The sequence below is a fragment of the Dendropsophus ebraccatus genome, chromosome 2 (assembly GCF_027789765.1).
Source record: "Dendropsophus ebraccatus isolate aDenEbr1 chromosome 2, aDenEbr1.pat, whole genome shotgun sequence".
NCBI classification, from domain to species: domain Eukaryota; kingdom Metazoa; phylum Chordata; class Amphibia; order Anura; family Hylidae; genus Dendropsophus; species Dendropsophus ebraccatus.
The window spans coordinates 146,526,542-146,549,524 of record NC_091455.1 but is presented as its reverse complement, the minus strand read 5'-3'; the positions used below and the strand labels follow the sequence as shown (position 1 = coordinate 146,549,524).

At 39.4% G+C, this 22,983-nt stretch overlaps 1 protein-coding gene across 2 annotated transcripts in view; it reads left to right on the top strand.

Annotated features, from left to right (window-relative positions):
• The window catches only part of BBS9 (Bardet-Biedl syndrome 9), a 254,546-nt gene extending 232,096 nt beyond the window's left edge, over positions 1–22,450 (top strand). For both annotated transcript variants that reach the window (XM_069958443.1, XM_069958444.1), the window contains 2 exons: positions 19,838–20,060; positions 21,478–22,450. In XM_069958443.1, the coding sequence (XP_069814544.1) occupies positions 19,838–20,060; positions 21,478–21,530 (276 nt within the window). In that variant the 3' untranslated portion in view covers positions 21,531–22,450. The remainder of the gene's footprint in view (positions 1–19,837; positions 20,061–21,477) is intronic.
• The last annotated feature ends 533 nt before the right edge of the window (positions 22,451–22,983 follow it).

Sequence of the window (22,983 nt, the reverse complement as noted above, 5' to 3'; positions counted from 1 at the left end):
AGACAAAATGATGCCTGAGCCTCACCAGACTGACCGAGAGAATGCTGGGGCCTCACCATCTATAATAGAAGTCCATGCAAATATAAAAACTAAGAAAAGTCTACCCTCCATTTGTCTACTTATCTCTGTATAACATTAAATAAGTACAAAATTAGTCAATAATGTTCCCAAAGCAGAGATTGTTGCTGTCAGGGAAAGGACTATACAGCTTATGGTCACTTTAGTGACAACTGCCTCCCCAGCTGGGCCTCACCAGCAACCACGGGGCGCCTCACAGTTTGAGAAGCACTGCCATACAGCATATATTTCTGTATAGCAGAGCAGAAGTATATTTTGAAGCTCCTGCCCCACCTACTATTACATGCAGTTATGTAGCGCATGTATGGAGATAAATGAGTATACACTAGAGATGAGCGAGCATGCTCGTCCGAGCTTGGTACTCATTTGAGTATGAGGATAATCGATGGTGCTCGTTACTCGGACGAGCATCTCGCAATACTCTAGACAATGGCATCTTCCTTTTCCTGCATGTTTGGTGGCTTTTTCTCAGCCAGTCGTCATGCAGGAGAGTCTTTGAGACCTCCTAGCATCACGTGGGAACATGTCGATAGCAACGATTGGCTGGCCAGATCAGATGACCTGAGCATATAAGAATCAGGTCCTGCAATGCTTGCTTCAGACGCAGGCTGGATGAGCTTAGGGAGAGAGCTGCTGTCTGTCAGGGAGAGTGTTAGTGGGTGAAATAGGGTCTGTTAGGCAGGAATCGTCCACAAAGAACCCAACAGTCCTTCTAAGGTCTCCATTGTACCTTGGCTTGCTAGGATCTGTAGTGCAGCTACACCTATCCTGGCTGTGCAGTGTGCAGTGTAACGGGTGCTCTAAAACATACAGCACCTGGTACCTAGTACACACAGACTCCATAGACTACACCTGTAGACTACACCAGTTGCACCTAGTTGGGTGCTTTGCTTACATGTGACAGCACATGTGCCTTGCCCATCTTGGTCTGGGTCAGCAAAATTGTATTGAGGGCCACCACCCGGCTGTTGCCCATAATTTGGCGTAATGTTGTGATTAGCCAGCCCCAGAGGCATCCATATATGCTCTCCCTGCTGTTTCCTGTCCATGTCCGTGTTGTTTCCATCATTTTCTGACGTTTCCAGGTTATCACGCAACCTGCCCTGTGCAGAGCTTTGGTCCCCTGCAAAAATGCTAGAGTTTCCCATTGACTTCAATGGGGTTCGTTACTCGAAACGAGCCCCTGAGTATCGGGAAATATTCGTCTTGAGTATCGAGCACCCGAGCATTTTAGCACTCGCTCATCTCTAGTATACACAGATTGTAGCCTGTCTAGTAATTTCCCTAGTCTTTAGATGAATTTCTAAAGGCCCTTTTACATGGGGCTAATTTATAGCATTCCTAGAGACACTTGCTCCTGATGATCCACTCATGTTATAGAACCAGCAATCAGCCGACACAAGCCGTTGCTCATTCAGTTATTGGATCCTTTGTGCAGCTGCATATCACCCTGTGTAAACAGATGATGTGTGGCCAATATTGATTCATTTAAAGGGTGGCTTGAAAAATGTAGTGATCTTTCATGCAACCCCACCAGATGATTGATTGACCATTGTGAAGGTTGTACAAAAGAGTGCTGATCACTGAAATCTGTTCTTATTATGTGGAGCCCATTGGCCTTTGGTTTCAATTTGAGGTTTCTAGGCCCTTGGAGCTGTCCCATATGAGGAGATAAAAGCAGCCTTGAAGTTGTACATGTATATACTTCAGTCATGTACAGTTTGCCAAGGATAAAACCTCTGGATAGAATGGCATTTGTTGAAAGAAAAAGAGAGCTATGTTTCCACTACAGGAACATTATGTGGTCGTCTCTTTAAACAGATGGCTGCTAATAATGATCATGATCTATTTAATCTATTTAACACCTTAAGGGCACAGGCCGTAAATGTGTCGCTAGAGGCGTTCAGAGGGGGGCCGTGCGGCGACCACACTCTCATCTGCCGCAATCCTGGGTGCTATCTGCAGCCCAGGACTATGGCAATTAGCTGACAGTTGCATTTAAATGCCTGTTTTCCCCATCGGTGGTGGCCTTTGACGCGATTGTGGAATAGCGATCCCTCCATCTGAACCGCCCGGGGTCTGCACGGTAATGGCGCTGATCCTGGCTCGGCAGTCTATTGTTCTCGACTGCAGCATCCGAGAGCAATAGATCACAGATCTCATGGATCTATGTAGTATATCTTTACTGCATAGATCTCAATGAGAAATCAATGTGGCTATACTAGAAGTTAGTGTGTAAAAATCTTTTTAAAAAATGTTTTTTTTTATTAATAAAAAATCCCCTCCCCTAATAAAATTCTGAATCACCACATGTGTAATCACCTGAACTACAAAATTATTACATTCCTGATCTCACACGGTAAACGGTGTAAGCGCCAAAAAAAAATCCAAAATGCTAAATTGCTCATTTTTGGTCGCATCAAATCCAGAAAGTGATCAAAAAGTATCATGTATGCAAAGAAGGTACCGATGGAAAATACAGATCATGGCGCAAAAAATGACACCTCACACAGCCCCTATAGACCAAAGGATAAAAGCGCTATAAGCATGGGAATAGAGCAATTTTAAGTAACGGTTTTTTTTTTATGTTTTAATTTTTTTTACAGCCATCAAATAAAATAAAAGTACACAAATAACAAATCGTTGTAATCGTACTAACTTGAGGAACATGTATAACAATCAGTTTTACCCTAGGACAAAAGGCGTAAACACAAAACCCACCCAAATTAAAAAAAAAAAATTGTTTTATTTTCTATTTCACCGCATATAATTTTTTTCTGGTTTCGTAGCATATGTTATGCAAAAATTAAGGCTGTCAATTAGTGGCTCAAAAAATGAGGGCTCATGTGGGTCTCTAGTTGTAAAAAATGCAAGCTCTGTGGCCTTTTAAGCACAAGAAGGAAAAAAACGAAAGTGCAAAAATGGAAATTGGTTCTGTCCTTAAGGCCTAATGAGACGTTCGCTTTCGCCACTATGTTCCCGAAGTGGGAACATAGTCTCAGACTGTATAGTTATGTATACTTTGAAAATTAAGACTATGTTCACACGCTATAAAATAATACCAAAATACTGTCATAATTTTGTGTAATAATGCACTCCATTAAAGTCCAATGGGAAAGTGTCTAGCAGTACACACACAGTATAGGTTAACGTCCGTAATTGATCACGACTATCAAAATAATAAACACGCTCCTTGTTTATGACCTGTTTTTGCAGATAATGGGCTTTTTTCATCTGTTATATTTTCACTCCAAATTATGTCTGTCTGTTGGTATGTGTGTGAACATAGCCTAAAGGTAGAAAAAGATCTGAAATGATTTTTCATGGTCTAATTTTTTTATATTATAGAAATTAGGCATTTTAATAGGGGTGTGTAGACTTTTTATATACACTGTACAATATGGACCGTTATTTGGATCCAGACATTAGGTGTGTATAAAACCTAACCTGTAGGAGGAGGTTTAAGCATTTGCAATTAAAGTGACACTGTCACCCCCTTTTTGCATTATCGCTTCTCTACACAGGTGTAAAAGGTAAATTTAGCAGTTTTAATAACTTATTTTATATTATACGTCACAGTGCTTGTTCCAGTAAAAAGTGATCTTTTATCATCTGTGGATTGTGCTATCTGGGCGTGGCTTCATGTCCGAAGCGCCACTTAGCTACACCCACAATACTGCAGTTGGCCGTCACGAGGGGCGGGGCCAATGGAGGTGTTGTGGGCGGGGATAAGTGGCACTTGTCCTGAAAGCTCCGCCCAGATGCGCACAATCCGCAGATGACAAAAGATCACTTTTTAGTGGAACAAGCACCATGACGTATGTTATAAAATAAGGTATGAAAACTTCTAAATTTACACTCTACACTTGTGCAGAAAAGTCATAATACAAAAGGGGGTGACAGTGTCACTTTAAATAAAGATTTAAAGGGGTTGTATGGAAATGAAAAAAAAATTGTCTGAAACCAGGTAATGTGTTAAAAAAAAAAAAAAAACGAACAAAAACACAAAGCTTACATGTTAGATTCCCCCTACCCCAGTGACAATACTCAAGTGTTCCCTATTGATCTTTGTTTACTTTACTGTAGCAATGACATGTCAATACACCCTCATAGAAACATAGAAACATAGAAGATTGTCGGCAGAAAAAGACCACTGGGTCCATCTAGTCCGCCCTTTTAGTATTTTCTTCCTTATTATCTTAGGATAGATATATGTCTATCCCAGGCGTGTTTAAATTCTGTTATTGTAGATTTACCAACCACCTCTGCTGGAAGTTTGTTCCAGGTATCTACTACTCTTTCAGTAAAATAATATTTTCTTACATTGCTTCTGATCTTTCCCCCAACTAACCTCTCACTGTGTCCTCTTGTTCTTGAGCTCAGTTTTTTACTAAAAACACTCCCCTCTTGAACCTTATTTAGTCCCTTAACATACTTAAAGGTTTCAATCATGTCCCCCCTTTCCCGTCTTTCCTCCAGACTATACAGATTCAAATCCTTAAGTCTTTCCTGATATGGTTTATGCCTCACACCCTCCACCATTTTTGTAGCCCGTCTTTGGACCTTCAATTTCCACTGTTTGGACCACTTATCTAGCAAAGCTAAATCATTTTCCATATTACTGACACCTCCAGGAATATCCACCCTATTGCACACTTTTGTGTCGTCAGCAAACAGACAAACTTTACCTATCAACCCTTCTCCTATGTCACTTACAAACATATTAAAAAGAATAGGACCCAGAACAGACCCTTGTGGCACACCACTTGTAACCAGTCTCTGCTCAGAATATACACCATTAACAACAACCCTCTGATATCTCTCCTTCAGCCAACCACAAATCCACTGAACTATCCAGGGATTTAGTCCAATTTTCTCCAACTTCTCTATCAGCTCTTTATGGGGAACTGTATCAAAAGCTTTGCTGAAGTCCAGATAGGTGATATCCACAGCACCACCTTCATCCAGCACTTTTGTGGCATAATCAAAGAAATCAATGAGATTAGTCTGACATGATCGGCCCTCAGTAAAGCCATGCTGGTTTGGATCCATCAAATTGTTGATTCTTAGGTGATCCATTATCTTCTTTTTTAGAAGAGTTTCCATCATTTTCACTACTACAGATGTCAGGCTCACTGGCCTGTAGTTACTGGGCTCTTCTCTATTCCCCTTCTTGTGGATTGGTATAACATTGGCTGTTCTCCAATCATCGGGGACATCTCCTGTTAGCAGGGATTGGTTATACAGATCTGTCAGGGGGGCAGCAATCACAGATCTGAGTTCATTAAGAACCCTGGGATGGATCCCATCTGGACCCATCGCCTTATTCAGCTTTAAACGGGCAAGTTCCTCTGCAACTTCAGCCTCTGAAAATACTGGAGCCGAACCCATATAGCTGGAGGCAATGTTGTGTCCAACCATCCTGTGATTGTGAAGGCCGCCTTCTGAAAACACTGAGCAGAAGTAACTATTCAAATAGTCAGCGACCGCCTTATCTCCATCAATAAACGTATTCTCCCCATTACTTATTTTAGTAATGCTGCAGCCATTCTTCTTCTTCTTCCTGTCACTTATATATCTGAAGAAGGTTTTATTCCTCGCAGTAACAGATTTTGCCATTTCCTCTTCTTTTGAGGCTTTAGCAGCATTTATAATCTGCTTTGCCTCCTTCTGTATACTTTTGTACGTCTCTCTGTCAGCTTCATTCCCAGTCTCCTTATACTTCCTATACGCTGCCTTTTTTCCTTTTACAATGGCCTTAACCTCTCTAGTAAACCATAATGGATTCTTCTTCCTTTTACTTTTGCTAACTTCTCGTACATATAGTCTAGTTGCCTTTAAAATGACATTTTTTAATTCTGCCCACTGAGTGCTCGCCCCCGATGTTTTATCCCACCCTCTTAATTCTTTATCTAAATACTCCCCCATTTTATTAAAATCTGTCTTCCTAAAATCCAATACTCTTGTTGTAGTATGGGATTGGACGTAGTCAGTTTGTACGTCAAACCATAGACACTGGTGGTCACTGGAACCTAGATTTTCTTCCACTCTAACTTCAGACACCCGATCCACATTAGTAAATACTAAATCTAGAATGTTCTCTCCTCTGGTAGGTGACTTCACAAGCTGTTTCAGAGATGCCCCTGTAAGGGCCTCCATTACATTCTTGCTTTTACATGTAAGTGCAGAAGGGATATTCCAATCCACATCCGGCATGTTAAAGTCGCCCATAACTACAATGTCCCCCTTTAATGACATTTTAGTAATTTCATCCATCAGCATATTATCATAGTCCTCGCTTTGCCCCGGAGGCCTATAGACAACACCTATCCTAATAACAGATCCCTCTTTGGACTGCATACAAACCCAGAGAGTCTCCAGCTCTTTATATGTATTTTGGATGAGTGTCGATTTAAGACTATCCCTGACATAAATGGCTACCCCGCCTCCCCTTCTCTCTGCTCTGTCTTTCCTGTACAGAATATATCCCGGTATAGCTATTTCCCAATCATTAGACTCTTTGAACCAGGTCTCTGTTACAGCAACAAGGTCCAAATCATCTCTAGACATAATGGCCGTCAGCTCACAGATCTTGTTTCCTAAGCTGCGAGCATTCGTACACATTGCCCGAAGATTACTAAGCTTCATAATACCTTTATTCCCAAATTCATCTACCGCACCAACAGCACCTTCCTTACCACCAATAACCGCACCAACCATTGCATCTACAGCACCAATAACCGCACCAACAACTGCGTCAACAGCACCAACAACTACATCAACAGCACCAACCACTGTGTCTACAGCACCAACCACTGCACTTTCACCAATCCGGATACACTTATTTGTCTTTACTGGTCGGGGACAGAAATCCTCCTCCTCTATTATACTTCTGTCCCCTTTATCTAGTTTAAATGTCTGTCCAAAAACAATCTGAATTCCTCACTAAGTACCTGTGTACCTATGTGTGATGGGTGCAAACCATCCCTCTTGAACATGTCCTTTTTGCACCACTTGCAAAAGCTATGACTAACAAACCCAAAACCTTCTGCCTTACACCACTGCCTTAACCATGCATTAAACTCTGAGATACGACATGCCTTGTTGTTCTGATTACAGACCGGCAAAACCTCTGAAAATGTCACAGAATCTGTTATCTTGCCCAGCTCCAGACTAAAAGTTTGAAATTCCTTTTTAACCAAATCCACATCTCCTTGGGACAAGTCATTGGTTCCAAGATGAACCACCAGATCAATCTTGCTATCTATACTAGCAGCCTTCACAATGTTCACAATCCGTCTCCTATCCCTCCTGACAGTAGCACCTGGGAGACATCTCACCTCTCTAAACACATCCTCCTCCTGTCCTACCACAACACCTCTAACAATCGAGTCACCAACTAGAAGATGCCTTCTCTTCTTACTAACCTTTACTTCTGCCCTCAGTGGCCCATCCAAAACAACATCCCCATTGGAAATAACCTGAGCAGCCATGTCTCCAACAGCAACTGCATCTCTATCAATATCAGCAAGAACACTAAAACTGTTCTGCACAGAGAGGCCAAACGTGCTATGCTTCTGCTCTACAGCTCGCAACCTACCTGAACCAACTGTTTTCCAAACAGGTACTACAGCCAATCACTGGCCTTGACAGTTTGAGGCTATGTTCACACAACGTCAAAAAAAGAGAAAAGGCGTCCATCATTTTTGCGATGTAATTGACTTCAGTGGAATGATGGACGTCCAATGCACACACTGCATAAAATGACAGATGTCTGCACGAACGTTAAAATAAGGATCATGTCAATTATTTTTGGACATCTGTTGCAAACAGCGGACTTTTTTTTAATTGTTCACACAGTTTTTTTTTCACCGTCCTTTCACCATTTTTACTATTAAATTCAACGGACTTTTCAATTAACGACACACCCAAAGGCCAATTAGTCCACCTATACTAGAATAATGTTCCAACATCCATTATTGCACAGGTGGCCAAACAGAAATGACGGACACCATTTTAAAAAGAGAGAGGAAAGGAGAATTTAGCAGATGAATACTTATTTTTTTAATTTTTTCATCTTTCCACTTGCTGTTATACTTTTTTTTTATCCAGCACCAACCTCTTTGGCGCTGGATAGATTTTAGTTTGCGCACTTGCTGGGATGTTTTAAAATATTTCTCACAATTAGCATTGAGAAAGCGGAGATTCTCCACAGCTGGACATCAGATGGAGTACTTATTTACTGTGATGTAATGTAAACATTGAATATTCAAGATCACTATAAAAACTGCAGGGATAATTTTTCATAGACTTTTTTTTAAATAACTTGCAAGTCATCTGGTTCAGGGCGCAATTAACTTGTAAGTTTCTGGCTTCAAATATCTTGTTCTTTTCATGGAAATAACTAGACTTCAGAATGAACGTCATGTCTTTGAACATACTATTGGCTTGCAAACAATATTGTGTTAATGAAATAAATTACAAAGGTAGAACCTATACCCAGTATGCCCAAACTCAATAAGAAAGGTCATAAATGGTTGTAAAAAGTTTCTTATACTTGCTGTGACCACTCCAGGCTTCTTCTCATGTGGCTTATGATGTCACCCAGAACACCTCGAGAGGAATTTACTGGTTCCTTACTAGCGGTTTGGCATATACAATTCTTCACCTTATTATTGTTATGACAGTGCACACAGAGTTTTATAGCCAATGTGAAACCAGATAACCTTTCTTTTCATTTTTCTTTTCAATTTTATGGCCTCCACTAAATGAATTTTAGCAGGTCACCCACAAAAAAAGGTGCGATTTACCCTTGTGAGTGCCAATGGGGCCTACAATGCTTTTCTGGAAATGTACTGCAGGCCGTCTATGACTGAAGTGAAAGCCATGCTCCGTTTTTGTATATCTTGTAAAATTGAGTTGTTAAATTAATCCATCTGGCATAGTTTTTAAGTTAGTTTATAGTTAACGCCTGGTTTTGGACACTCGATGCTTGGGTTCAGTTTATAGATCCACATGCTTTTTTCCCCTTTCTTTCATTGTAACACTGAGCAGTTTTCATCTTTTGTTTCTCCTACTCATAATTCTGCTCTTTGATTTATCTTTAGACCCGTAATGTAACACCGTCAGGATTTTCATTTTCATTTGAAAATGAGTAGAAACTTAGCAGACTACTTATAGGGGTTTAATGAAACTGCTAGGTTTTATGTGGTTTACAGTTCTTAATCTAGAATACACATTGCTGTCTATACTGAGCAGAAGTTTGACATAAAGTGCATATTGTTGGATAAAGCCTTTGGTTGTTAATCAAATATTGCTAATTATTAGTTAAAGCCTGGCCAATGTAAACCAAAATAAATGCGAATGGTAATTCCAAATGCTCAATATATTGTTCTACACTATGTTATACTGGCAATTTATTTTGACTCTTAATCTAAAATAAAACTACTTGTGAAAAACAACCTAAGGGTAGCTTCACACACACCGTATCACAGCGGATTTTCTGTTGCAGATCCGCAGCAGATTTCATCTAAATAACTGAACACAGCATCAAATCTGCACCATCAAATCTGCTGCGGATTTGCTGCGGATTCAGTGTGTGTGAAGGCACCCTAAGGCTGGGTTCACACTATGTATATTTGAGGCTGTATTTGGTCCTCATGTCAGGTCCTCATAGCAACCAAAACCAGGAGTGGATTAAAAACACAGAAAGGATCTGTTCACACAATGTTGAAATTGAGTGGATGGCCGCCATATAACAGTAAATAACGGCCATTATTTCAATATAACAGCCGTTGTTTTAAAATAACAGCACATATTTGCCATTAAATGGCAGCCATCCACTCAATTACAACATTATGTGAACAGAGCCTTTCTGTGTTTTCAATCCACTCCTTGTTTTGGTTGCTATACAGCCTCAAACATGCAGCCTCAAATATACGTAGTGTGAACATAGCCTAAATGTTTATAAATGCATTTGTCAGATAATCTGTGACCTCCATCTTTAGCTCTACTGGTCTCATGGGTAGCTTTAGAGTTGGCCTTTCTTTCATCCTGGACATAAGCAGGGCTCATGTGGTCTACAGGACACCAACTTAACACCTCCTATTTCACAACCCTATGTTTTTACTGGATATAGTATTCCACACTGCCTCTTGGCGACTCACATTCTCGAATTTCCTGATATTGCCACATTTCATATCTCCACAAAACTTCAAAGACTAAAAATATAGTTAAAGGGGAACTCCGGATAAGAAAAATGTGTTTTCTATTAAAAGTACAATTAAAGGTTAAATATATGTGTCTATACAATGTATTACCATATCTGTGTGGGTCTGCCACACTGGTAGCTGATAGAAATCCAGGAAGTGAATAAAATGGCCCCGATGCAAATCCACATTGTCTCCTGCTCTCCCCCCCCCTTAGGAGACAAATCTTCCAGGCCTCTGTCTCACATTGTATGTGTTTGCCGAGATCAGGCTGATGATGCAGACAGGGGGCAGGGCGTGATGTCCCAGGAGGCTTGGCTGGATCCCCCAATCCCCTGAGGGATTCACCATCTCCATGACCGGCCAGAAGCAGGTGTTGCACTGATTTCTCTAATTGTGCAGAAGTGTGCAGTGAAATTAGGGCTGTGTTCACAAATGAGGGAGTATCATTGTGGTACTACAGCGTATTCACAAAAATGATGCAGTAACACATGTAAATCAATAAAATATGTTGGTTTTTTTTAAATACATTTTTCTATAGTTTTCCGATAAATACGCTAATGCACTGATTTATAAAACTGATAGTATTGAAAGGCTTACCATCATAAAGGATTTACATTTATAACTAGAGACAGGCTTTATGTAATTGGTCAACCCACACTTTTACCATAGTATTGGAAACTCATTTGATGCAGCAGTAGCATTAGTCTAACATACTGCATTGAAGCAGGCACACGTCTTATTATTTTGATGGTATGTGTTAACAGTTGTACTCATAATCAATCTGATTGATTGTACAGTGTACTATGATATCAGGAGACATCTTTCTTTTCAACTATAGAATGATACTATCTGCCATTCAGCTACTGACGTTACATGAAAAATGCTAACAGGAAAGTCCAAAGACTAAACAGAAACCCTTAATAAATATAGCACAAATAGAAAGAAATGTGTTTAAGAAGTTTTTTTTTTCTTTTACATAACAATATGTCGTCTAGTAATCATGAGAAGCTAAATAGATTAGGCAGATTCTGCCTTTTTTCTACTTTATTTCATAGTGAGAAGAGCCTGCTCAAAATTTGATCATTCTGCAGCCAGGCTTTACAAAGGACTGCTAGATAATTTGTTTGGGACTTTACTGCATCACCCCTTGAGTGCACATTCCCTATTACACGACCGAGGAATTTTCAACAGGTCCGAATAGTCCAATCAGTCGTCTAGTCCATCGATTGATGACTAGTCTATTACACAGGGTGATAGCGGCCTGTTCAGCTAATACTCGCCCTGTGTAATAAAGGTATGTAAACCTGCCTGGGACAGTACAGGATCGGTCCTAATATAAAATAGAAATAAATACACAGTCAGACTAAATGGACCAGGTGGTTATTTTCTTCTGACTGTTATCTATACAAACCTAAAAAAAATACAACAATGTATAATGTTTATTCACATAAAATATCAGACTTTCTAAACAACAGTCATCTTAATCCCATTCATGTGCACAGAATACATATAGATACACCTATTTAAAATAGACCGTATTGCATCCTAGAAATAATACTAAAAGAAATGTCCTGGCTGCCGTGAACTTGTAATGTGCAATGTAACATTTAACTAAATTGTAAGATTAAGTATCGACCCTACAGCATAGTGATCTGACACATGTTTTGTTGTTGCTTCTTCCCAGGGGATGTCTGCCTTCTATATTACATCCCAGTACATTGTAATTCATAATTATTTATGCATGTTGTCCATCATTTATTAAGCTCCTGCATTTACCTTAAACCCTTCATGACCGAGGTCATTGGTGCCTAGATGTCCGTGTCAAATTAATGCAATGTTCCTCCCCGCCTTCGAAGAGCCATAACACTTTTATTTTGTCAATTTTTGCGCCATGATCTCTAGTTTTTATTAGTATCATATTGGTGTAAAAGAAATATCTGGATTGCTTTTTATAAAAAAAAATTCTGATATATAATTGATTTTTTTTTCCGTTTACACCGTTCACAGTGTGGGAACAATAATGTTATAATTTAATAGATTGGACCATTCTGCACGCTAAAATATGTAATATGTTTATTTTTTTGCATATTTTTATAATGGGCAGTGAGGTTTTTTACACTTATTGGGGGTTATAGGTTTTTTTTTAAACTCACTTTTTTTTTACATTGTATGTTTTACTGTAAAATATACAATCATTAGATTGCATATACTGATCTATGCTATGCCATACCATAGCATAGATCAGTACTGTCAGCGATCTATGCATAGAGCCTACCTGAGAACAGACTCTATACACAGAACGCCGATCTGACAGGACAGAGGTAAGTGTCTTACCCCCTCCAGTATTACACACAGTGATGCGTGGCCGTTGATTTTAGTGTGAGACCATTTGGCACAATCAGCTGATGATTGTTGGCATTAGCAGATCATTGTCTCTTATGCTGCATTTACACGGAACGATAATTCGCCCGATCCTCCTATTAACGATTTTTTTTTATAACGATCAGCATTTAAATGGAACGATATATTGTACGGAAAAATCGTTTTGCGATCGCTTAAGCCTATCCTGCAGATAGGTTAAATCGGTGAATGACTGTTTACACAGAACGATCTGCGAATTTTTTGCGAACGACCAACAACAATTTGACAACATGTTCAAAGATCAAAATGAACGATTTCTCGCTCGTCACTTGATCGTTCACTGTGTTTACTCGTATGATTATCGTTCGAATTCGATCGTTATGGTGAAAATTCGCACGATAATCGTTCCGTGTAAACGCAGCATTACACAGAGCAATAATCAGCTGAATTGGCCTGACTCGTCTGATTATCTCTCCATATAATAGAGCCCTTTGGCTATGTTCACAAAATGCGCAAACAACACCCGTTGTTTGGCACTCAAAACAACAGCCGGTTTATTGAGTGCCAAATAACTGCTGTTGCTTGCAGTGAAAATTGCATTCAAATCAATGCACAACGGCTGGAGATAATTGACATGCTTATTATCTTGATGGCGGTATTAAACAATGGCCGTTATTCAATACATTGTGCGAACAATGGATGTTGTTAGGATGCCTTCAATGAAACCCATTTCACCATGAAAAAATGTCCGTTGTTTTAATTAAAAATATCGTTCATTCTTGCCATAAAATGCACGTTGTGTGAACATAGCCTTACATGTCATGATGGTTACAGACCAGAGGTATCAGCAGCGCAGGTAGGTACTGCTATTAGGGACCTGTTCAAACAAGGAGCCAAAACACTTATTTGGATTGCCAACCACCTACTATCTAGCAGTTGCTGCATGAAAGTTTTTACGCTTCACACAGGAAGAGACTTTATTTAATGGACATTGATATAAAACCTCTTGGTCCCAAAAATCGCATGGGCCAGAGTGACTATGAAAGAGCCATATTATTGTTTCATATAAAGTGTATTCCTTAAATAACAAGTTTTAGATGGCCAGAACTGGACAAAGTTGTTTAACAAATTCAGGAAAAAACATAGCCAAGCTGCAATCAGTACAGTGCATCTTTACATGAATATACTGTACATGTACAAACTAATACAGTGCAGTTTTGCATTGTCACAATAAGAACTGCAAAAAATAAATGGAGGCAGTATTTCTTACTCCTACATAGTGGCAGGGGAAGCACAAGATGTGTCACAGTTTTCCCATGTACACCCTCAGATTCACCAGATTTACTGAGAGATAATTATTATTATTTATTTATAGAGCGCCCTTAATTCCAGAGCGCTATACAAGTGATAGGGGGTATTAAATAGAAACAATACAAGATCAAAAACACATTACATGAAGACAAATGGCAGACTGATACATGGGGGAAGAGGACCCTGCCCGCGAAGGCTTACAATCTATAATGTATGCCTCTCAATAAATCTAGCATGAGCTTCATATGCCAGTCTTGAGAAACCGCCACTAGGTCTCTATTGAGCCTTACCTAGGCTTCAAGATCCGGCGTTGGTGCGTTCAAAACATTGTCATGTCCATGCATGAATGATTATAATAAGGGGAAAAGCACAGTGAATTAACCCCTAGACGACCCTGGGCGTACCTGTACGTCCTGGGCCGTATAGGGGTATTCAGAGCGGTCTCTGAACCGCCGTGGTCTCGGGTGCAGATTGTAGCCTGGGACCGCGGCTATTAGTGGGCACGGCCCGAATGCTGTGCCCGCCAAAGTTGACAGCTGCGTCTGATTACTACTTGCAGTCGATTCCCTGGTGTCTAGTCGGGGGATCCCCGTGTCCTTATCCAGCAGGGGTCTGCGCCGTAATGGCGCTGATCCCTGCTCGGCACTCTGTGGTTTTCGGCTGCAGCAGCCAAAAGCAATTGAGTGCCTATCTCATTGATCTATGCTGTATAAATATACAGCATAGATCTCAATGAGAGATCAGTGTGCATATACTAGAAGTTCACCAGGGGGGCTTCTAGTATAAGTGTAAAAAAAAAATATATATATATTATTAATAAAAAGCCCCCTCCCCTAATAAAAGTTTGAATCACCCCCCTTATCCCATGTTTTAAATAAAAATAAATAAATATTTTTGGTATCGCCGTGTGCGTAATCGCCCCAAATATTATTTTATCACATTGCTGATCTTGCACGGTAAACGGCATAAGTGCAAAAAAAAAACAAAGTGCAAATTTGCGCATTTTTGGTCGCATAAAAACTCACATTATCTGATCAAAAACTCACATATGCGCAATCAAGGTACCGATAGAAGGTACACATCATGGCGCAAAAAATGACACCTCGCACAGCCCCATAGACCAAAGAATAAAAGCGCTATAAGCATGGTAATAGAGCGACTTTAAAGCGACTCTGTACCCACAATCTGACCCCCCAAACCACTTGTACCTTCAGATAGCTGCTTTTAATCCAAGATCTGTCCTGGGGTCCGTTCTGCAGGGGATGCAGTTATTGTCATAAAAACAACTTTTAATCCTGCAGCGCTGTGTCTAACGGCGGGGCTTACATTTGTATATGCATTAGGCTGGCACACCCTCTCTGTCCTTCCTCCCCACCCTACTCATCATTAGGAATGAAGGCAGATTGCTTCTTATTCCCCACCTGTGTGTATAATGAACATGGGCTGGATCGTTAATACACCTGTGCAAAGCTCAAACAGCAGTAAATGTTCCTGGATCATTCCTATTGATGAGGAGGGTGGGGAGGAAGGACAGAGAGGGTGTGCCAGCCTAATGCATATACAAATGTAAGCCCCGCCGTTAGACACAGCGCTGCAGGATTAAAAGTTGTTTTTATGACAATAACTGCATCCCCTGCCGAACGGAGCCGAGGACAGATCTTGGATTAAAAGCAGCTATCTGAAGGCACAAGTGGTTTGGGGGGTCAGATTGTAGGTACAGAGTCGCTTTAAGGAACATATATTTGTTAACAATGGTTTGATTTTTTTTACAAGCCATCAGATAAAATAAAAGTTATACATGTTACATATCGTTGTAATTGTAACGACTTGAGGAACATATATAACAAGTTAGTTTTACCCCAGGGCGAATGGCGTAAAAACAAAAACCCTCCAAAAAAAAAAGCTTTTTTTTTTCAATTTCACCACAAATTTAATTTTTTCCTGCTGTTGCAGTGTACTTTATGAACAAATTCATCCTGTCATTGCAAAGTACAATTAGTGGCGCAAAAAATAAGGGCTCATAAGGGTTTCTAGGTGAAAAAAGCAACTGCTATGGCCTTTTAAGCACAAGGAGGAAAAAACGAAAACGCAAAAATTTAAATTGGCCCGGTCCTCTAAGGGTTATATAATTGAAAACATTTATGTACACTTTTTTATGTACATTTTACTGAATCCATACTTAAAATTAAAAAAAACTCCCATGATAGTTATGAACCTCTAGAGTGTCAAATCATCAACTTCATAGTTTTTTAACAAATGTAACCCACATTTTAGAATGTTTATACCTTGCCTATAATTTACACAGGTCTATTTTTAATCCATGAAATGAATTCTATGAGTATGATGAAACGGTAATGTTTGCATTTTCCTTGGGTGACCTGACATCATATGAAATAACAGGCTTTTATAGAGTAGCCTGTGTGAAACCATGCCCTGCTTGTAATTAAAATGTATTTTGTGGCATTTATATTGTTCCTTACATTATATTTATGAAGCCTTATATATTTCTGGAATGGACCCTAAAATAATGTTATATGTAGGTGGTCCCTTCCAGGCTACAGAGTAGGTTATATCATTAGTCTATGTGGTCACCAGTTAAAGGAAATCTTCATATTCTTCACTGTCCAGTGCAATCTCATCATTCTATTCTGACCTTTGAATATTCTGCTTATTTTCTGCTTCTCCTGCAGGAGCATCTTAAAATATACATTTGGTGCTAATGATTTGTCATAAGAGAAACAGATCGATGATCTGGCTGCTAAGGATACTTCTGGCTGCTAATGAAAGCGCTCAATGCAGTGAATTCCTAGGTGCATTGCCCCCTGGGAAACATAAGTATGCAAAAGAAGAGCCCTTGGAGCCTCATCAAAGAGTCTTGAAACACAGGACTAGACAGAAATACGCTAGTACGCCAAGTGGTGGCTCCTGTAAGGAAACCACCAAAACCACCATATTAAGTGGCCCTATAAGTCAATATAATGACAAGGGTAAAACCAAGGCTAGGTAACCATCCACATACAGCTGTTTCGGGGTGTTGCCCCTCATCAGTGTGGAGCAGGATTCCGGCTAGGTGGCAGCAATGCCTAGAAGAGCCATAAGAGAAACAGATAGCTGATCTCAGGGAGACCAGCCAAACGATAACACTGCCGGCTGCTAATGAAAGCGCTCATGCAGTGAATTCCTAGGTGCATTGCCCCCTGGGAAACATGAGTATGCAAAAGAAGAGCCCGTGGAGCCTCATCAAAGAGTCAAAACACGGAGGGCTATCTGGCAAGTCCTGTGTTTTGAGACTCTTTGATGAGGCTCCACAGGCTCTTCTTTTGCATATTAATGATTTGTCTTGACATTACGCTTACATACCAAATGTAGAGATACTGCTTATTGTAGTCGGAGAGCAGTAATAATACGTACAATTTCAAATCTATATCTTTTACTGTATTAAACTTGTATTATTCACTTGTTTTGCAAATATTTCAATGCCAGGCCATAAAAAAATCACTCCTAAATTGTATGTTTTTAATTTACTTTGAAGCCAGTTACACATTTACCAGTACCGCTTTCTGCCTGTTTTGTTTCTCTTGTGTTTTTTATTCAGCGAAAGTGCTTTCAGGCCAACTCTGCCTCATTTCATACAGGGTAATTAAAGTAAAAAAAACACTTTTATATCTTATGCGTAAAAATAATAAAAAGTATTATGTATATCTACTATGTAGCATACCAGTAAACCTCTCACGGATTATATGAATAACATGGATTGTTACATTGGTACCTGTTAGGGGTGGGTGTATGTAAGGGTGTACATGAACAGTCAGTTGTAGAAGTTCATATGGTGGAGAAGGAAAAATTTGCAAAAATTAGGACCTTCACTTAGTATATCTAGAGAGGTAATGGTAAAATGCTGGCTAGATTGTTTCAGTATTAAAGAAGACACGCTGGGAAAATGTAAAATTGTCGAGCAGGATGCATGTGTAGAAACCTAATAAAGAAGCGATGCTTAGCCGTCCCCCTGTCCCCACAGCGCAGCATCACCGCACACGGATCCCTGACGATCTCCTGTAGCTCTTGATCCTTCAACATCAGGTCCTTTCTCAAAAACGCCCACTAAGCCAATCAGTGACTGGGGCGGGACCCGTTTTCAGTCACTGACTGGCTATGCGGGTGTTTCCTGCTGGGACATGATGATGCAGGAAACCGGTAGAAACAAAAAACTGGCAGAGGTCAGTGAGCTGGTGACGCTGTGTCACGGAGGCATAGGGACAGGTAAGCATAGCTTCTTTATTATGTTTCCCCACCCCCTGCCTACTTGCTGGGATGATTTTGTTTCCCTGGAGTTCCCCTTTAACTGTATGGGCAGGTATGCTGGGTGTGGATCAATTTTTGTATTGACTAGCTTGGATATAGAACAGGAGTTCCGAAGTCTGGGCCTTATAACTTGTGTCCATACACTACATATTGACAATGATGTTTATAGGGTCCACACTAGGCTGTCACAGTGCTGAGACACTTAGGAAAAAGGACTTTGCTTTTATGGTACAGCTACAGGATTGACTGTACTTGCCCAGAAAAGAGCACCACTGTTGCATCTACCAGAAAGTTGCAACTATGAGAATAATTTGGTGTTAATTTACTGCTTCCCCTTCAGGAGCTTCCTAATAGATGCAGTTAGTGCTAATGATTTGTCGAGCACAAAATAATAATTTGGGGCGCACCACTATTTATAAACCAAATGGATAATCTTTATAATATCTAACAACAAGGTATAACAGAACACTTAAAACAAGAGCAAGGGGGCCAAGCCTGGGAGGACCTTATAATAAGGGAGACCCCAAGGAACCAAAACAAAATGCTGAACGATCGACTCGAGCATGCTAGAGCCTTGCTCATTTCTGATTATCACTAACCTCAAGGTATTGTCCACAATCAATTTTAGACAGCCTATTATATTTTTTTAACTACTATAACACCTCACCCTGCTATTTAAAGTGCAACAATGATTCTATCTATTGCACAGGAGATGCTGAGGAGGAATGTAAATCTCTTTCCTTCATCCTCGGTGCTGTTCCAGTGCAGTTACTGGCTTGCTCCATGGTCCGGTGAGACTATTAGAAGCACTGGGGCACCTGTTAGGAGCCCACTTCATTGATTATAATTGGAAAGGGGCGGGCCGGCTGGGGGCAAATCAGCACTATGGGTCAGGCAGTGCTCCTAACGGGTGCCCCAGTGCTCCAAGCTGTCTTACCAAACTGTAGAGCAAATTACTAACTGCACCAGAACGGAGCAGAGGAGGAAGGTAAGAGACATACCTTCCTCCTTGGTGTCTCCTGTACAAAAGACACATATCAGCAGGTTAGATTCATCTAACCTGCTAATAGTTTCCCTTTAATTAAGGTTTTATTCTTGTCTGCCATAGTCACCTCATCTACTTAAAACTTACATTACTTTACCGTGGCTCTAAAATCTCACCTCTTCTAACAATCTGGTCAATGATTACCCTTAACTGTACTGACTTCTCTTCCCCTTGTGTCTAATACGTGTAGTTCTTTGTCTCTCTGAATAGGGTTTAGATCTGCTTTTTATAGTTGTATTTCCTAGAATTTGACAGTGTACAGAGCCTTTGAAGACAAAAGCACTAAATAGAAAATAAGAATGCTTACAATGTGTAACCAAGCAGGTTCTTTAATTCCTTTGATATGGATATTAACAGTGCATTAGATTGTCTGATGGTTTAATGTTTAATTGTCTGATTAAGTGTAAATGTCCTATTTTTTTTTTATTTATTTATTTTTCATTAGAATCCATGGAAATTTGGTCTTTAAAATCTCACTAGAGTAAATCCAATATGTTCTTATTGTTGTGTTCCTTTTTTTCAATCACAGGGTTGGGAAGAATCAGTGGATGCAGCGTTATCCCACCTCTTAAGGACATGTTTGTCGAAGAGTTCTAAAGAGCAAGCATTAAACCTTACCAGTCAACTAAGCATTCCAAAAGATACCTCCAAGCTTAAGAAACACATAACCTTATTGTGTGATAGACTGGCGAAAGGTGGCAGGTTGTCTTTAAGTGCTGATTCTGGAACGCAACAGTCTGTTCTCATGCCAGGTAAAAGTTATTAGCAAAATTACCAGCCTTTTGGCCATTTAAGTATCTATGGCTGCTTCCTTTCTAGGGTTCAGTAATTGTCTTCATGCTTTATTATAAGCTATCACGATATACAATACAATGAAGAACAGAATTTTAGAATGCTAATAATTAAAAGGGTCCATAGTGTACATATGTTATTTGTTTGCTGGGATAAGGTTGCTTATAGCGGTAATTATTGAAAAAAAAAAATGTGTCAAAAGGTTTGACCAGTTATTGTTTCAGTGCTGAGACTTCCATCAATCTCTAGATACAGCTGGGAGAAGCCCCTGGTAAGAACAAGTGCCAAGCTGAGGAGTTAAGCACGCTGCTGCACACTTCTCATGGCTATTTGTAGAGATTGTGGGGGTCTCAGCACTGAAACCTGACCAATCAAAGCTTTTGACACGTCTGCATGACATGACAACGTTTTTCTTATAAATGACAATAATGCTTTAAAGTTATGTGCCTAATAGCTGAAAGTATTCTGGTGACAGATCCTTAATTTATAATCTATATTAATATTAACCCATCATGTTAAACCTATAACTTTACTGTGTTGATCCAGCAGAAGGCACATATGTGATACAGGATTTTAAAAACTAGTTACAGATTATGTGTTACTGCATACATGGTGCCTTTATTGGTGAAAACTGCAAAAAATAACTACTAGCTAGTAAACTGACCATAAACATTTACCTTCCTTCTCTATTATAGAAATGTTGGATAAGAGAACTGATTTCATGGCCTCTTAACCATCTCAACAACATGATTTTTTAGAATGTTTCCTGTATTTCACTGTTGGAAAGTGAAATATGAAAAGTCAAAGGACTTGTAAATAATTCCCCCTTCAATATGTTTAAAGAGTAATGACCGTGATGAAAGTCAACATCCTCCTGGGATAGTGAAAACCTTCTTTCTCATGTTTGCTCAAGCTTACTGTATATAGTTGCAGTGACCGACACAAGTGTAGGTGGCAGCAGAGGGGGGCCCTGTTACCCCTTTCTGCTCACAGTCAACAGAAGTGCAAATGTAAAAATATATATACATTTATTAAAATTAAATTATATCACAAAGTAACATAAATTTATTAAAGCAATGTATTAGCAAAAAAATGCTAATGCTAGTAATTGTCCAGAGTACCCCTTTAATGTTTCTCTTCTTATTACACATTGTTTCGGGGTGACATTTGTTTTTTGTCACTATTTTTAATTTTCTAATAATTCTTTTTCCCAGTAGGGTTTAGTATGTCGTCTTCAATATCCCTGGCCAATGCATAATTATTTTAATTTATTTGTACTTTCTTAGTATTGTTGTTTAATTTTTAAAATAACTTGTCTTGAAACTTCAATCATCAGTTATTATGTGTCCTAACATTTTGCACTGGCATCATCAATAGGAGAACCCACAGACCCTCAGGACACAGAAGCTGGAATCTTATCTCAGCAGTAACACTACTTATATGGACTTGGAGATGCCTGGTCAGTCCTTGTTGCTGCTCTTTGCCAGATTTCAACTGTGAAGATTTACATGGGAATTTCCAGAAGATTGATCACACGTCGATGCCCAAAAATGCAAATGATCATACCAGGATCTCTAACATTGTTTTCTTATTTATTATTAGTTTTCTTTTTATAAAACATGTTTACAATTTGATTATAAATTTTCACCCATTTGTAGATACAAGGTGACAGATTAATCAGTAGCTCAGATATCATCTAATATTACCAGCTACTTCTGAATTCAGGGACATCGTTCATACTGTGACTCATAGGATTCTAGGACATTTTCACATTCTTTTCTACCGTGAGGAGTTGACAAATCACAGATAAATGTAGATTATCAATATAGTTTACATTATACTATGAAGCCATAATGTGCGTGCTTGCAACATGATGTAACAGCTGCTTACTAATAATATAGGATTTTATCAGAGTTAATTATAGAACTCCCCTTTTAATTCACTGCTACAGATACAGTAAGTGGTGTATTTTCTGCATATGTTATTTGACAGATGTTATACAGAATATTATTCAATGTGGTATACTGCAATCAACCTTGATTGGTAGCAGATCTACAGTAGGCACATAGTGGGTCTCTGAAAGCACATGCTAGAACTATGCGTGGATATTTTGGCATTAAGTATGTTCTAGATAGTATTGTCTGTAGGTGACTACATATAGAGCCATGACAAAAAAGCAGGGTGTGTGCAATACATTGTCTGAGAAGGCAAGGTAGGTGTGAGCAATGTGTTGGGATGAACAGAATGCTGTGGTTTCCATGCCATTTTTTTTATTATCTTCTGGTACTTGGAAATATAATTTTTTACCTTTATTTAATTTAGATGCAAATAATAAATATTTGTTCCCTTATTAAGTGGTTGTGTTTTGTTCTTCAAATGATGTATTTACAGTATGTTCTTTTATATAGTATAGCCTCCATGGAGGGGTATACAGATAACACTTTTATAGAAATGGCATAATAATGTCAGTGACACTATACACAGGGCTTGGCTATATTCTCACAATATCGAATTAAAAGCCGTTTCTTTGGACAGCTGTCATTTACCACCAAAAGAGGCCATATTTTGATATCGATGGCAGTATGTAATGTTCATGCTTGTTGTTTGTGGCTGTCATTATAAAAAGACGGACGTCATTTGGCGTTAAATGACAACTTTCCAAAAAAGGCCATCATTTCAACATTGTGTGAACATAGCCCTTATCTCTTACTGCAAAAGAAATTTGAATTGAATAATGTGTAGTGCGGTCTCTTTATGCATTTCTGCATCCTAGAACATAATACACATCGTTTGCAGATGTCATTTTGAAAAGGCCAAAGGATTTTCCTCTCGGGTAGTAGTAGACAGAAAGGTTTTAACACTCCTAAAAAGGAGGCTCTGCAG